The sequence below is a fragment of the Pseudomyrmex gracilis genome, unplaced genomic scaffold (genome assembly GCF_002006095.1).
Source record: "Pseudomyrmex gracilis isolate BER0280 unplaced genomic scaffold, ASM200609v1 scaffold_297, whole genome shotgun sequence".
Classification (NCBI taxonomy): domain Eukaryota; kingdom Metazoa; phylum Arthropoda; class Insecta; order Hymenoptera; family Formicidae; genus Pseudomyrmex; species Pseudomyrmex gracilis.
Window position 1 is genome coordinate 19704 of NW_018020881.1, and position 16512 is coordinate 36215.

Genomic DNA, 16512 nt, shown 5'->3' on the forward strand with positions numbered 1-16512 from the left:
AGTTTGTCCGCGCCAAACAGCACGGTCTATCTTATCATTTTACGCGTACATTTTACGAGGCCATTCTTTTAATTCTGCAGAAAACTTTTTCACACAAAAACAATACAGTTTGTATGTATATGTATATATAACACACATAATACGATGTAATAACACACGCACGCGCACACACACGCATCTTTGTTTCCTGTTTTTTTTCTCTTTTTTCCTCGCTCTCTCTCTCTCTCTCTCTCTCTCTTTCTCACGCAATTTATTTCGCTTATTACTTAATCACTCTACGTCCTACCTTTGCGTATAACAGGTATTATGAACCCAGCTGCAGCTATGGAATGCAACATAAAAAATAAAAAGGACACACATATAAAAAACACAGCACATGCTGTTTTTTTTCTACTTCAGTTATGTATGCATCTTTTTGCAGGACACACTTCTTTCGCATGGTTTAAAAAGTGTGCATAGGAACAAGCGCATTTTATTTAAAAAAATCAATAATAAATATATTCAAATTATCTCTATATAACATATAAATATTATCTATAACAAGTAAATAGTTAGAAAATGGTTTTGTAATCAAAACAATTAAAAAAGACTCCAAAAAAACCGATTGTTCACTGATGGTATTCAACACAATACTTCAACTCACAATGTCGTTACGAGACGTTTCGATCTGTTATCTATTTGTTTAGATCATCTTCTATATCTTGTTGTTATGTAAGACATGTTCGGTTCCGTTTTTCTTGTGTGTTGGCAATTGTAAAGACTGGCGTTATTATTTCTTATTTTCCAATTAAGAACTTTCCGTATGCATACGCTTCACATTTTCACGTGTTGTTTAACATGACATCGATATTTGACTTTCTTTCCAGCATGCATTAACGGTCATTGTGGCTGACTTGTCAGATAGTTTGGCTAAAGATGATCTAAACAAATAAATACGGATCAAAACGTCTCGTAACGACATTTACGAGAGTTGAATTATTGTGTTGATACCACCTCCATCAGTGAACAATCGGAGTTTTTGAATCTTTTTTAATTGTTTTAATTATCTATAACGTATATATCAACCCTTTGCCTGTAGACCTCAAAAATAATCTATCTGTACGAGTAAGACAGACTGGGTCTGTGAGACCCAAGCGATTTTTTAAAATCAAAATAACTTCGCGAAAAATCAATAGTTTTTCAATTTTGTTTTTTTGAATCAAAAGTTTGAACAATTCTACGTCGATAAAAAAAAAACAAATTGAAAAACAAACAAATTGAAAACATCTCGAGTATATTCGAAGATATTTTCTACAAAAGTCGATACGCAATTTTTGAGTGGGTCCGGGAGACCCACATGTCTGCAGGCCAAGTGTTAAAATTATCACAAATACATCACAAATACGCGTTTAAAATATTTTAAGTTGCTTTTTTTTTCTTTAGATCTTTAATCATTTGTATTAAACTTTATTATACAATGGAAAGTAGTGTGTTGCATTTTTTTGGCTTTTATTTGTTTTATAGCAAAATGTGTTAAACAATTGTTGTCTTGTCTAGAGACACACAGCATGCTGCACTTCTCTAGATTATCGCAAACGCTGCACGTGCGTCATACCGATCTTACCTTGACAGTCGAAGAACTCGTCGTCGCTGCCGGACTCGGATTCTCTGACAATACTCTCCATTCTCCAGTTCGCTATTTGGATGTCGAAGCTCTTATTGGAATTTGGCGAATTCAAACCTACGTTAGTTTTCCTCCACTTCTTGGTGTCAGCTTTTTCGTCGGTAATTGCAGTTCTATAAGAGAAGCACGATTTTTGGAAAAAAATTTTGTTTTATATATATGTATGTATATATGTATACATATATATATATACATATATAAACACGTAAAATAAATAATATTGTATATGTAGTTAAAAACAAAAATAGTAAAATCAACGTTATTTTAGTATCACACACAGTTCACCATTTTAGAATACAATCTAATTAATAATAAACTACGGTCGAAGCTATACTAATAACATGTCGATACATTTCCGAGTGTCATATCTTATCACATCATCTTATCATCTTAAGAGCATCGAGAAATGATACGAACAACGATAACAACAACAGTGAATAACGTTCGAGTTATTTAAGGGAATGTAAGATACGTACACAAACACACACACATACACACACACATACAAATTCCGTTTGTTGCAGATATTATTCCACATAAAGCAAAAAATGTGCAAGTTTATCTTACTTGATTTCATTTAGATCGACCGGCGAATCCTCCGGACTGATCTCGCCCTCGGAACTGGCCGCCGTGTTGATGATGGGAATGTCGGACGGCTTCCTGACGGACGGCGGGCTCTGTATTTCCTCGTTCTTTTCGATGCTGCCCAGTGTGGCCGCCAGGGTCTTGGCGACGTTCGACTCCGGCGGCGTCATCGCGGCATTCACCGCTGTCGATGTTGTCGTCGCTGTCGTCGTTTGCGACGACACGTTTTCGTTTTGATTTCCGTCATCCTCCGATTCGGCCAACCCCATCTTCTGCTGCAACGCCAGTTGCGTCTGTCGCTCGATCTCCCTGATGTCTTCCATCGTTAGACCGGTCCACTCGTCCTGCCAGGCCCAGGCCTGTCTGTGCGCCCGCACCATCGTCTTCCGCAGAGCTGGAACCGACCTTAATACGTCTCACGCACGGCCGACCGGGTGCGCCGGTTAAAATTAACCCTTTCGATCATGAGCGGGAAAGAGAAAACGATGTTCGAGCAACGAGTAGGGATGTTCTCGGTGCGCGCACATCCGGTAGTAATAATGAATCAATAAGCAAAGAGATAGTTCGAATTAAATTAATTCCGTGAAATGTGTCTTTATATGAAATTTTCTTTCTTTCGAATATTTCGAGCTGAACTAAGAAAGAAATGTCGAGAAAAAAATCAAAAATGACATTACTTAATTGACACACTTACTCAATCTTTTTTTTTCTCTGTACTTTTAATTAACTTTTTCCTTAATGTTAAAGTGACAATTAAAGGTCTTCATATTTTATACTTCATAGTATTTTTTATGTTGAAAACAATTTTTTTTTAAGTTATAACGGAGCAAACATTCATGATCAAAAGAGTTAACCCTTTAGCTGCCGGGCTCTCGTCGCATAAAAATTAAAAGATAAATTTTTTAAAGAGTTATATAAATTTTTTAAGCCAGAGTATAGTTAAAGCATTGCCGTTATTTGTTAAATGAATAGAGAGATGGAATAAATATATGCAAATTACAAAATATTATATGTACATATAAAAATGCAAAATATTACAAAATGTTATATATAGAAGAGGTCGCGCGCAATTTTCTCTGCTGATTTTTAGTATATTAAATAAAAATCAGCCTTAAATCTTAATTAATTTATATTTAATTCACAGACAAACGCGCGCGACTTCTGGAATATTTTTTTTATATATATAAATATTTATATAGAAAGAAATTGTACAAATCCTTTAAAAAAGCTACATAATATATATATATATATATATTTTAAAAAAGACATCACTAAATTCCTTCGACATTTTATTATTAAAAAAAGCATGCGATACCTTCACAGATAAAGTTCAGAAGAGTCAATTTTTTTTTGTTAAGGAAACCAATCTCTCTTTTTTTTTTTTTTTTTGAACTGGATAACTCGATGAAGACGCAATTTTCCCGCAATTTTCGAGATAAAATGTCAAATCTTCTCTCGGAGTCAATCGCCCGGCATCCAAAGGGCAAGGTAAAAAGCAGAGAAAGGTGAGCATATACGGTACTAACCTACGTCGTGTATGAACTTTTCTAATTTCGTTTGCATGCCCCAATAACGGAACTCTACTCGGCATAGCTTGTACGCGCACATTAATGCTTTTCCGGACGGCGTTGGCTGTTGCTTTCCCTAGACGGCGAGAGAATCGCTAATATATCAACGGTGAAAACTACTTAAGCGAACAAGTGTAAACTTTTCGAAAGAGATTAGACAAAAAACAAAAAAAAAAAAAAAAAGAGAGAAAAAAAAGATAGAAAGAAAAGAGAAAAAGCGATGTATACTTCCACTTCGGCCCAATAATCCTCCAGCCATGTTTCCTCCAACGGGCCTCTTCCGGTCTTTTCCGACACATACAACTTGGGATCTTCTTCTTTTACGTAATCGGCCCCATAAGGCTGATCTTTGACGATGTCGATGACGTCTTGAAATCAATTCAGTACGACCGATCAATAAATGAGCAAGTGTATTATTACCGTCACGTTATTACCGAACGATAAGATAAACTTCGATTGTTCATGCGTCATTAGGAAACAATAAAGTGCTTATCGAACAATTTCAAAGATTAACACTACACACTACATCACCACGTGATTAATGCTCTCGTTCAATTAAATCTCATTTAGCAATAAAAATGAAAATAAAAAGGTCAATATCGAGCAAATGGGAAATTACATTTAATTAAAATTATATTCGCGTGTAATTTCAATTTACGTTTCGCACAACTATGTAATTTTTGCATACTCGTGTTATTTTGTTAAATACATGTCGTTTGCTCGATATTGACCTTTTCATTTTCATTTTCATTGTTATTTTACAAACGAGCGTTTTACTTTTTTTTTTCAAGTCTCAATTAATTTGACTTTTTTTTTTCTATTTACCGACGATTCTGTTTCTGTAATCGCTGCCCGTAAGATTGAAGACGTTTTCCTGGAGTCCGTTGTCCGGGAAGTAGTAAGTTTCTATCTCGACGGAGAACTTCTCCACCAACGGGCACGTGTACCGTGTCTTGGTGTACGGATACGCGTTCCATGCCTCTTCTTTGGTGATCAGCGCCGACTTGGGCAGCAGACTCTTGAACCAGCCTGGCAGATGACTGCCCACGTGAAAGATTTTGTGTGTGTACTGGCCGCTACCGCCCGGACCGTTGCTGTACGGCTCGTTCTCGATGATCTCGACGCCGCTACCGGCACCCTTGCTCTCTTCTCGAGATTTTTTCTGCATGAGTTACAGAGACCCGAACGGGATACGGATTATTGATCACTTAAGGAGCGCGCAGGTCGTTCTTGACCATAAAATTCTTCTCTTTATTGACGAGAAATTACAAACCCGTTCGCGCGCAGAAGATGCGAAAGGAGAATGACAAAAAAAAAAAAAAAAAAGTAACTGAGATACATAATTACAAAATAAATTTTCTTGTTTATTATGAATATCGTAGAAAAAAAAATCTGTCGCAAGATCTGTCACCGTGTTACATATCTGCGTTCTTGACCGAAGATTATGACAAAAAAATTGTCTCGTTTTTATTATGAGATCGTAGAAAAGAAAAAAATCTGTCGCAAGATCTGTCACCGCGTTACACATCTGCGTCGCGCGTGTGTTCGAGTATTATAATTAAATTACTAATTACACGGTTCAATCGCGCGATAATTACCGCTATCATGTACAGCTGAGCGATTCGATACTCCTCTACTGTGAGAGGCAGCGGTATGCGATACTCCTTGATCAACATTTTGTCCAAGCCTGTTTTTTTTTTTTTTTTTTTTTATCACCCGTGCATCTTCGCAAAGTGCAATCTCTCGTTCAAGGATATCGGACGTCGTCGTGTTTGATGTCCTCGCGACATCTCGGGAAAACTTTCTCGGCGAGAATCACGAGTGACGTTTCCATTTTGCGTCGTCGGACGTAATTTTTTCTGTAACGAAAGCAAAAAGAAAAACATTTAACGCGCTCTCGCGTTTACGTTACGAGAGTGAAAATCTAAAATGAAAATGTCGGGGAGGGATAAGTCACGTAAGTAAGCGCGAGCCACCGTGCAACACACAGAGAGTAGGTAGGTAACGTACTCGCCGGAAACATTTTGTAATTCCGGTGCTTAGTCATAGCTAAAAGTAGATATATGAAAGTGGCCAGTGCGGAAAATAACATTTCACGAAACAAAACAAAAACGCTTCGCGTTTGCCATCGACGTTAATTGCATTTCTGCAATTGCGGTCGCTAAATTAATTGAAATATATGATTATGTGCACGTACAAGTCTGTACAAACGTAACTAAGCGTGATAACAATTACAAGTTTATTTATAGCAAATCTCACGCACTCGGCGCACATGTGGATTTTTGAGAAGCATATTGCCATTTTTAAATCGTTATTAATTTTCGCTTTTGTTTTACAGCTTCGCACGAACGATTGGCTTTTTGTTTTTTTTTTTTTTTTTTTTACGGCTTCGCGCGAACGATAAAATTTTTTATTTTTAATATATTACTAAATTTTTTTGTTTCACGGCATCTCGTTCTCCGATATATCGGGAAAAAAAAGAGAGTATGTATTTCGCGGAGAAATCGCGGAGAAATCGCCGAAATTGGTGGCACTGCCTTTCCGACGACGAGCGATTTGCAAAAGTCTTACGAAGAGCGGCGGTCCCGCGCGTTTCCGATTGCCGCGACCAATAAACAAAACGTTGTTACGCAAAACGTTTATTTATACGCGGCTCGCGAACTCTTCTGGGATCGCGTATTTAAATTTTACATCGCGCGTTACGACATTTTAATGACCCGCAGGAATTACACTGACGAGAACGGATTATACGACCGCGTGTCAAAATCCGCGTATTTTCAAAATTTACACGATAGCTTTTGTAAACACACCCACACACACACACGCGCACACAAATCGCGGAATTTTAATCGCCGCGCGGCAGCAGACGTCGCTCACAAAATGCACATTTAATCCTCGCTGTCGGAAGCAACGGTAAATGGATGATAACGTCAAACATACCACATTTACCGCCGCACGTACGACGTAGTTCCCAAGAAGAAGACACGTTCTCCACTTTTGTACGTATCCTTTTCGCGTGTATATGTCGATTAATATTTTCTTCGCGTAATTAAATATATAACAACATGGATTTTGTACGCGCGCGCGTGTGTTTCGCTTTTCTTCGTCAGTCCGCAAACTTCCGGTCGCAAAGAGAGAACACGTATGATAATTAATTCGTCAATTGATTCAACAGTTTCGAGTTCGTTACGTTTGTTGCTTTCGACGCGACTGACTTAAAGAATTAAGCTCGAGTCATCGATTTTTTTTGGCCAATGATTCTTATTTATTCTTAATTGAACGCTTCATTACCGTTTTCTTCTCTCTCTCTCTCTCTCTCTCTCTTTCTCTCTCTTTCCTCGGTTCTCTAACAAATAGAATTAAAATTAAAAAAAGAGAGCGGAACAAGAATGTAAAAATAAAAAATACGTTGCACTCTCTCACGGTCGATCAAAGAGATTCTTGAAATTTGTTTGCATTCTTTGGTGTCACATTTTTGTATCGATTCGAATGACAATAAGCAGCGCGTGTGTCGTCACTTTTTAACGGGAATTAAATTTGTCGGTAAAAGGAACTTGAACGACGATGTCGAATGACGCAAATAATGATCACGAGTGAGGGAAAGCGATTGGTGAAAAATACGCGATCGCGAGATTATTATAGAGGGGTGGCTCGGCGGAAACGGAGCGAAACCGATTGATCAAGGAGATACACACAAAACGCACGAACACGGCGACGCGCCGCCACCGACTGACAGCGGAGCGGAGGCGGATGCTCGATTGGCGCGGCGTGATCGCGCGCGCGGCTCGACGAACCCGCGAAAACGCCACCGGCCAATCAAAGCTCGTATCCCGGGAGCCGACGAGCCCGCGACAGGGCCGTAAATCGAATGGCGCCAATGAACAAATTGTGTTATTTCGCACGGGCAAAAAGCGCGCGCGTACAAGGCCTGCGCGACGATTTACATTTTTTGCACGCGACATCACGCGCGCTCCGCAAGAAATTTGCATGATATGAATGTTTTTTACAACCGGGTTTTTTATTCATTGGGAGATTTACGAGATTCGTCAACAAAAAGCGACATGATGAAAAAACATACGGACATGAAATATAGATTAGTCTTTGTACAATATACGAGACGCTTCGACGTACGGCAAGAAATAATAACCAGTAAAAAAAAATAGATATTGACGTTTTTTTTCCCGAACAGAAATGATTATACCGTAGCGCACACATCCGCAAAAATAATAACTTGTTTCTTTTCAAAACAAACTTTTCGCGAATCATACGCGATGATCGTGTTATAAATAAACAAAGTCCGGCGGTTACAACGATCGACAGCAAAATATGCAAAACCTCGATTCGCGCGCGCGGTTTTCGCATTTCGTGCTAATCGAGAGAAATAAATTGCGACGATTCTTCCGAGAGCGGTGTTTTAAAGATAATTTCGTTCTCTCTTTCGTGAAGTGGTCACGCGAGGGTGGCCACGTGAGGGGAATCGACCCTAAGATAATAGAGACGTGATACCGGAGATTGTTGTTAGATAATAGAAATGTGATGCCGGGGTGGTTAACTCGCCACTGCCCGGACAACCACCGCCAGTCTCCTCTCTCTTCCGCCACCTCCCAGTCTATTGATCGTCCCCGAACGGACAAGAAGGCGCGAGACCAGCTGCGCCACTCGCACTACCCCCGCGAGAAGGCGAGACCAAAAACGGCGTCGCGACGCCGCGACTCCGGCGTGCGCGTCTCTCCTCACCGGAGAAGCAACCTTAATTCTCTCTCGCGGGGACTCTCTCTCTTCCCTCCGATGCTACCAATATTTAATATTGATCTTCAACACACATTTTCTTCCTTTAAAGTGTATGCCCAAATCTTTTTTTCTTTTTCCTAAACTTATGTTTTAATATGATGCAAAATTTAATTTTGCAATCGCGATCTACACACACACACACACACACACACATATTTGTGTTCCTTTTATAAATTTATTTATTCAAAATTTTATAAAATTAGTATTAATGCGATGTGATGTTAAAAGGCTTTTATTAAAAATCTTTATGTATATATATATTTTTTTTACTTTATAAAAATTACATAACACTTTTCGTTACAATTTTGAATAAATAAAACATTTATATGCTATAGCAAAATGTACTATGGCACTTTGCATTACCTGAGAGCCGCGCTCTCTCCTATTCAGATTTAATAATTCATGTCTGATCTCACTCGAGGGATTTTTGTGACGAGAGACGATTAAAAATTAAAACGACCGCCGCGTGTCGAGGCAGACATGCCATCATATTCTTCCTCCTCGTCGGTATTTTCAACTGCCACCAGCAGGATCCAAGCCATTCCTACACTTCTACTAATTGTCTTTTTTCTTCTCGGGAATTGCGTTCGGATCCTCAACTTCATAACCATGTGGTGGAATAGGATTTTTCACGGGATTATGGAACAGAGTGTGATTGCCGTCGCCCCAAGGAAATGGCTGTTAAAAGAAAATGAGTCTAGATTTGTCTCCGTCATGTTCTCTCTCTCTCTTTCTCTTTCTCTCTCTCTCTCTCTCTCTCTCTCTCTTTCTCTCTCTTTCTCTTTTACTATTTGAGAATTTCATAAAACAGTGTGAAACTTCGAGTTACAAACAAACTGGAATAAGGTCGGTGAAATTGTGGGTTTTCGTTAGTCGATAATCGAGACCGCAAAAAATAGGTCTAACTGTTGAAGACGCGCAGTGAATCCAAATAACACACGCGCGGAAAAGAAAAAATATATGGGCGAACAAAAAAATTTACACAAAGCGATTTCACAGTGGCATCTCTTGCTGAAGCAACACAAAATTAAGTAATACAGTGCGTGTATACATATATCTTTGACAACTAAAATTTCTCACTGGGGAAACATTTGTCGTTCTCAGAAGAGTATTGCAGTATATTCGAACAAAGTTCCAAGTTCGCGTGATTTATATATTACAATGAAATGATTTCCCTCAAGTCCTGTTTCTTCTGAATGTGACAAACGAAACTGAACCGAACCTTGGTCCGACGTTGCATGTAGGGCAAATTCAAGTACGGTTCTCTCGGCTGTTTCCGTTTTTCCTTCTCCCGTATGCAAGTGATTATCGACGTGATCAACACAACGGGTATCGCAACGAAGAGAGACATTGCTCGCCAAAATTTGTGCTTGCCTGGATCTGCGTGCCAGAACAAATTGTGCGTTTAGCGCGTTTTGCAAATAAAATTTCCCGGCGCGTCGTCAAATTCGTCTTCGCGCGCCGAGTCGCAAAATTCATCAGAGAAGTTCAGACTACGCGTATGCGTGCGAAATCATATTTCCAACGTTACCAGCTTCCGGACAAGTAGATAGCAGTATGGGAGGACACGGACAATACGTCGGTTGCTGCTTCGTTGGCACAAGAGGACACGGGGAGCAAGAATCATCGTCGTCCGTCGAGCAGAGCGACGTTTTCGGCGAGTTGCGATCTTTCGATTTCTCGCTGAGCCGTCTCCAAAACGTCGTCAGTCGCCACGAATCGGATAATTTTCGCGCGAATTGTGTCACCTTGTGCTTCATTTCACCGGTATAGTCTTATACGAATTTTTCTAGATATTACGTTCCTATAAATTCGCGTTCCCTAACCACACGAGTGAGCTCTGTCATTCATTGTTTTTGAAATTAACGTCGTCGTTACTTGCGATAATCGATTGACACGTGCGATTTGCGTACGTATATACAAAAGCAGAACAGCGTGGGCTGTGCGTTCACTGTCAGTAATCTATTAATAATAATATACACGTGAATTATAGATTTTCGGCATTGAGATAGCGAATAATAACGGAACGCAAAATCTCGTGGTTTTGTAAAAACACTAAAACACTTTGATCTTGTGTGTGACAAGAGAAATTAATTAAACTTGAAATATTACAAACACAGATGTTCATAATCTCTGTCGGAGAATTTATCAATTTAAGTTAACGAAAGTTCTCTCTCAAACATACATTGTTTGTGGAAAAGAAAATTAAACTCGAATCTGTGTGTTAAATCTCATTCGAGTTTATTTAACATCTCGATCATTTCGAACACAAACTCCAACTTTTCAATCTGTTCCATCTTATTTCCTGAGATGTAAGACATCGAAAAAAAGTATGGAATCGCTTAGTCTCTCCGGGAGATTAATAGCGGGGCGCACTTAAGCGAGGAGAAATACGCGAACGAATGTGATAAATGGGGGAACGCCGTTTATAATCCGCGCGTTATCGACGCGCCGCTATGTCTGGAATCAGCAAGAAACTGGTAAACAATGTAACGCTACCTGTATAATCGCTAACCGAAAGATATTTTCTACACTTTTCCGTCTTGTTGATAATATTTTCAACGTAAAAAAAAAAGATTTGCTAGAACAACAAGAAGATTAGTTATTGTTGGAGATCTTTAAGTATAAAATTTAATAAATATATGCATATTATATGATTGGCAAACAAATTTGCTCGGTTTAATGAATTTTTAGTTTCGCCAACAAAATGTTTTATTGATGACAAAAAATTTAAATTAGTAAACTCAACAAATTTTTCCTGCTCCGGTCATATGATAACAAAACTGTTTTTGTGCATACATTTATAGAAAATAATAAAATAAAAAAAATATATATATAAAAAAAATATATATAAGATATATATATATATATATAAATATATATATAAGATATACAAAATCAAAAAGTTATACTAAGAAATTGTACGAGTTTAATGTGATTAGAGGTGAAAATTGGAAATATCACGAAAACAATAAGAAATTCAATTCATATAATTGAACACATCCTCTCTAGTAATATACAACAAGGCACGCGAGATGAAATCTCATTTGACCTTCCGCTCCTATAAAAATTGAATATCGAACGAGCAAAGAAAAATAAAATACTATTTGCGAGTCGACGACAAACGAGGCGCTTTAATGTCGGCCTCGGAGATCTTCTCTTTGCGCGGCATTTAATTACAGCCACCCAGATGTCGCGGAATATTTGTCTTTTCTCTCTCTCTCTCTCTAGCCGGCGGATAGAAATTTCAGAATTTGATGAAATCGTAATGCCACAGCGGTCTGACCTTTCGTGGCAACGGTAAAGTGCAACTTGTCGGATATTACCCTTCCAACATGATTATTAATACAATAATTTTGCGAAAATATCAAAGGCTCTCTCCGAATATCGATCACACATCGCTCGCTTCAGATTATTGTATTAAAAAACTCTCAGCATGTATATATGAGTGATTTTTCTGACAAAATATTACATTTTCAATTCTGCATTTACCTTCGTTAGACAAATATATTGATGTGTACAAATATCTTGTTTACACAGATTTTGTAAGACTTTTCTCCGACTGTGCTGACATTGACTATTTGCATACGAATCTTTTTATTTGAGCACATTTCGCAAACTCGACTTGCAAACGAATAAAAGCACAAAAATCAGAGCTTATAAATTTACGTACTTGTGCACTCTCTCGCTCCGTGTGTCGCGATACTTATTTGTTTTATATTAACGTGTAATATAAGTGCACATCCAAATACACACATAAATACGACAGATAAATTTGTATAGTTACTAATCTCGAGTGCGTGTAAATTTATTTCGGTATTTGAATAAAATTTATTTGAAAAATCATTTCATTGTTCTGCTCTCTCTCTCTCTCTCTCTCTCTCCCTCTCTCTCTCATTCTTTCGTTTGATTCTTCTTGCGAATAATAGCGAATTATCCTGTGGTCGAGCACGAACAATGCCATCGGGTTCGCACTAGGTTGCTTTCTGGGAAACGGGGATACGTCGATGCGACTTGCGCGGCAACCTTTGACATTTCAAAAGGGCGGGTCGAAGTTTCCTTTCCACCCTCCGAGGATAGATACACTCTCCCGGTGACCCGACATTCGGTCGAAATGCGACTCATAAAAGACGTAATTTGTAAGTTACATGTGAATTTCAATTCGCAATTTTTTGTAAAAAAACACCACAATAAGTAGAATCTTTTATATTTTTCATCGTTTTCGTCTTATATTAAACCAGTTTGTAATTTCTCTCCGAAGCACTCTTTTATCGATATATATTCAACACTATAAGAAATTAATAATTACTGTATAAAAATTGAGGATTTCTCCCCAAAACAAAGGGTACAAAGAAACCGGAAAGAGGTTCGCGAGAACAAAGCTATGTGGAAAATAGAAACATGAAAATAGAACACGAAAACACTTGGTATGAAGAGAAAGAGAGAAAGAGAGAAAGAGAGAAAAAGAGGAAAGGAGGGAAGGAAGGAGAGAGAGAGAGAGAGAGAGCCACGACAAGTTACGGAGTCGAATAAAAATGTGAAAAATACAGAAAGTTCAATTGCATGCAAACATTTCTTCAAGTACAAACTGACAAAACAAACTTGCGAATTCTATCAATAATCTATAAATCTAAACTTAGATATTTGTGGAAGTATAAAATAAGCAATAAATAATTTCTCCCGAGATTTCTCTTTCGCGTTGCAACATATCTGTAGCCCCAAATTCGTGAACATCTTGCACGTTTATCTTCGTCATACGCGCGCACATACACACACACGTACACAAGTTTTAACTTTAAGAAACAAATATCATCGGAAGCTATGTCAGATTCACGTCGATCTCTAATTATCACGGACCGTGTAATTAACGGACATGTGCGGTTCGTTATAGAGTTCATCATTCAACCTGCACGAACCTAATTGTGTCAACTGGGTATGCGAGTATCTCCGAGGTCACATTGTATGTGGCGCATCTCCACATTAACCGCAATGCACTAACAAGCTTGCCGTAATTAGGCAATCATGATAAGGAAAATACTTTAAACATAACACTTTTTCCTTGGCAAATTTCTGAGTTTGTTTTTTCATTCTTCGTTTTCCTATTCTGGTCTGTCTCTCTTGAAGTAATAATTTTTATATTCCGCTTTTTTGTCGGACGAACTGTGATATTTTGTTTATTTATTTATAAACTTTGTTTTAATATTATAGTATGAAGTTTTTCTGTGACATAAATATACTATACAAAAAAGACAGTACGGATTGCTAATATTAAATAGATATGTAGGCGTGTATGTGTATGTGAATAAAAAGAGAGAGAGAGAGAGAGAGAGAGAGAAGTTTCAATGTTCTTTACATCCTGAAATTGGAAATCTCTTCAAAATACGTTGCTTCAAAGCTTTTATCTGATAAAAAATTGAAGCGAGCCTATACCAGACTTAATCGATTTTCCAAGTGACGTCACTCATGATGACGTCTCTTAGGGAAAGATAGAGAAAGAGTGAGAGAGAAAATTTTCTCTTGCTCAATTAAAATGACGTCAATATTGTGATCTTTAATTCCACATCAACATTAAAATGTCACGTGGATAGAATAACATCACGGTAAATACACTTAACAATTACTTGTATATGATTATTTATTCGAATATCACTGGACGTGACATTTGTCACAAAAGTGGACTAATAATTGCAAATGTCAAAACGTTCTCGAGAGTGAAAAAGCAAGAAGTACGATTGTATGATTGAAATATATTATATGTAAAATAATGACATGAACAGATATCGGATATAATACATTGTAACAATTTATAATATTTATATTATTCGAGTAATCGTTAAAACGTTTTTTCCATTTTTGTTTCAATTTTTGAAGCCGTGCGACTAAGAAAAAAAGTCAAACGCTATAAGACACTCTAAAATTGTTTACTCTCAAAATATTTCCTGCATAATTATTTTGAAAAATATTGTTTTATTTGACTGTGTATGTGATTTGATTCAACAACTTACAAATGACACTTGCAAAGAAAAACGAGAGAGAGAGAGAGAGAGAGAGAGAGAAAATATATACTAGACAAATTAAAAAACTTAAAGCTAATCTCTCAATGTGTCTATAATTATTACGTAAAATTATATAGATTCCTACGGCCTTGAAGAGAGATATGCAAATACACAAAGGTCAATGAATCTTTGTATTTGCATATTTTTGTCATTCATGAGACCAAAATATCCATGAATTCATGAACAGACGAAACTCTAGATCTCTGATAATTATATCCGAAGTACACAAACAAAGAGAAACTAGTGCAGCGAATTCTGAAATCATTTTAAAGAAATAGAACGATATTGAACTTTGTATAAATATACTGCGTTTTTTTTTTAAATAATGTGTGCATATACATCTAATTATACTTACTCAAAAATATGAAAAAAAAAAAAGTAGTTTTATTGATTTCCCTTTTGTTTGTTAACGAAAGATGATAGCAAGAACAAAGTTTAACGTTGGTAAATATTGTAATTGTTGATAGAGAAGACGAAAATATACATTCACGTACTAAATAACAGTAATAATAAAATAATAATGTAATTAATATTATTGTACGTACAATTCAAAGAGACAATCCTCCAAAATTTCTTCTATTTCTCTGTCTCTCTTCTTTCTTTTATTTTCACAAGATTATGTCTGCTCTCTCCACTTCATCATCTTTCTTTCATCACTACGTGTGTTCATCATTCGTCACTCAGCTTACATTCTCTATCTTGCTCGATAATTCGCGATGACGAGTAAGTATTAAGCGCGCTGTTTCGCAATTCGTTAACAATTTCCTTCTACACACTGACCCAGACATACGCAGACTATTTTGTCGTTCGGATGTGCGTACTCAGCAAAGCACCATCAATCGATCATCACTTACCCGATTTTTCAGTGAGTTTTTCCGATCACCGATGAGTCCCGATTATATACGGGAATAGTTGTGCGATTCACATATGTACGAACAATCACACGTGACAATTGTACAATTGCAAGTTGTTCCCCGGCATTTTTCCGCGATGACTCTCGAGGATGCGGCTGAGACGAGACTTTTCGCTCAGAACGTCCGGTTGATAAGGCAGGTCCTTGACGGCGCCTGCGCCGTCGCGATTACGATCGCAGTGCCGTTTCTCATCTTTCGCGAACACGCTTCTGATTTTATTTATTCAGAAGAATTCAAATTGACAAAGATCCAAACTCTTCTGATTTTTAGACAGAAATTTCATTTTATTAATCGAGCGTAAAATCAAAAACAGTTACTTCATTCATATAAGATTGCATTTTTCTTTTTAATTTAAAATTATACGTTTTAATTTTTTTTTTTTTTTTCAATTATTTCGTTACATCAAGAAATCACTCCTTAGCGTCACAAAATACGTAACTCCGTGATTCAAATAATTTAAATAGCTGACTTTCACCTTGTTTCGTCACTTCCGTCGTCAACTCTCTCAAAAGTGCAACACACAAACAACAAATCTAGTAGCAACTGTATTGCTAATTAAGTGATTACGTATGTTGCACACAGATAATAAGAGACACGCGCGTTTAACGTTCGTGGACAATTTTGTCGGTCGACCGGAAAGAACCAATGATTCTTCGCTACGCACGCAGTCGCATTCTCAGCGAGTCTCAGCTGTTTCATTCAAAACCCACCACGAGCCGTTATGTTCGGTCCACAAACGGGGAAGCTTTGACATTACTCTGACATATGTCAAAGCGGGGTGTTTCGAGATATCCAAACTTCCGCAACACGTTGCGGAATATAAAAAAAAGAAGATCGTGAAGTTTCTTTGCGTAAAAAACACTGCGGTAGAAGATAATTATCGATCGGTTCAAAAACACTACAAAGATATTCTTAAGTTTGTCTTGTGACTTTCA

At 37.5% G+C, this 16512-nt stretch overlaps 2 protein-coding genes across 16 annotated transcripts in view; both read right to left on the minus strand.

The window, feature by feature from the left end:
- LOC109859875 (protein retinal degeneration B) overlaps positions 1 to 15684 on the minus strand; it is a 29817-nt gene extending 14133 nt beyond the window's left edge. For 8 of the 15 annotated variants that reach the window (XR_002250750.1, XR_002250749.1, XM_020438549.1 and 5 more), the window contains exons 1-8: positions 6757 to 7101; positions 5415 to 5675; positions 4642 to 4978; positions 4045 to 4184; positions 3775 to 3892; positions 2231 to 2642; positions 1604 to 1776; positions 287 to 322 (exon numbers count right to left, since the gene is read on the minus strand). Coding sequence is in view for 13 of the 15 variants with exons in the window: in XM_020438549.1 (XP_020294138.1) it covers positions 287 to 322; positions 1604 to 1776; positions 2231 to 2642; positions 3775 to 3892; positions 4045 to 4184; positions 4642 to 4978; positions 5415 to 5492 (1294 nt within the window). In the remaining 2 variants the exon portion in view is untranslated. The other 7 variants (XM_020438552.1, XM_020438551.1, XM_020438546.1 and 4 more) reach the window with 5 other exon arrangements.
- Positions 8916 to 10445, minus strand: LOC109859876 (cytochrome c oxidase subunit 6A1, mitochondrial-like). The gene is made up of 3 exons (XM_020438555.1): positions 10139 to 10445; positions 9830 to 9987; positions 8916 to 9285 (listed from the first exon to the last, which is right to left on the minus strand). Exons 1-3 carry the CDS (start codon positions 10365 to 10367, stop codon positions 9163 to 9165), a joined length of 510 nt encoding a protein of 169 aa, XP_020294144.1. The 5' UTR covers positions 10368 to 10445; the 3' UTR covers positions 8916 to 9162.
- Positions 15685 to 16512: the final 828 nt, after the last annotated feature.

What these genes read in the sequence shown, in the direction of transcription:
- LOC109859876 (XM_020438555.1), bottom strand. Translation starts at nt 10,367, where the DNA reads ATGAAGCACAAGGTGACACAATTCGCGCGAAAATTATCCGATTCGTGG. An exon ending in ATCTACTTGTCCGGAAGCTG is followed by an intron (nt 9,988 to 10,138) that starts GTAACGTTGGAA and finishes TCTGGCACGCAG; the next exon opens with ATCCAGGCAAGCACAAATTT. An exon ending in ACATGCAACGTCGGACCAAG is followed by an intron (nt 9,286 to 9,829) that starts GTTCGGTTCAGT and finishes TTCTTTTAACAG; the next exon opens with CCATTTCCTTGGGGCGACGG.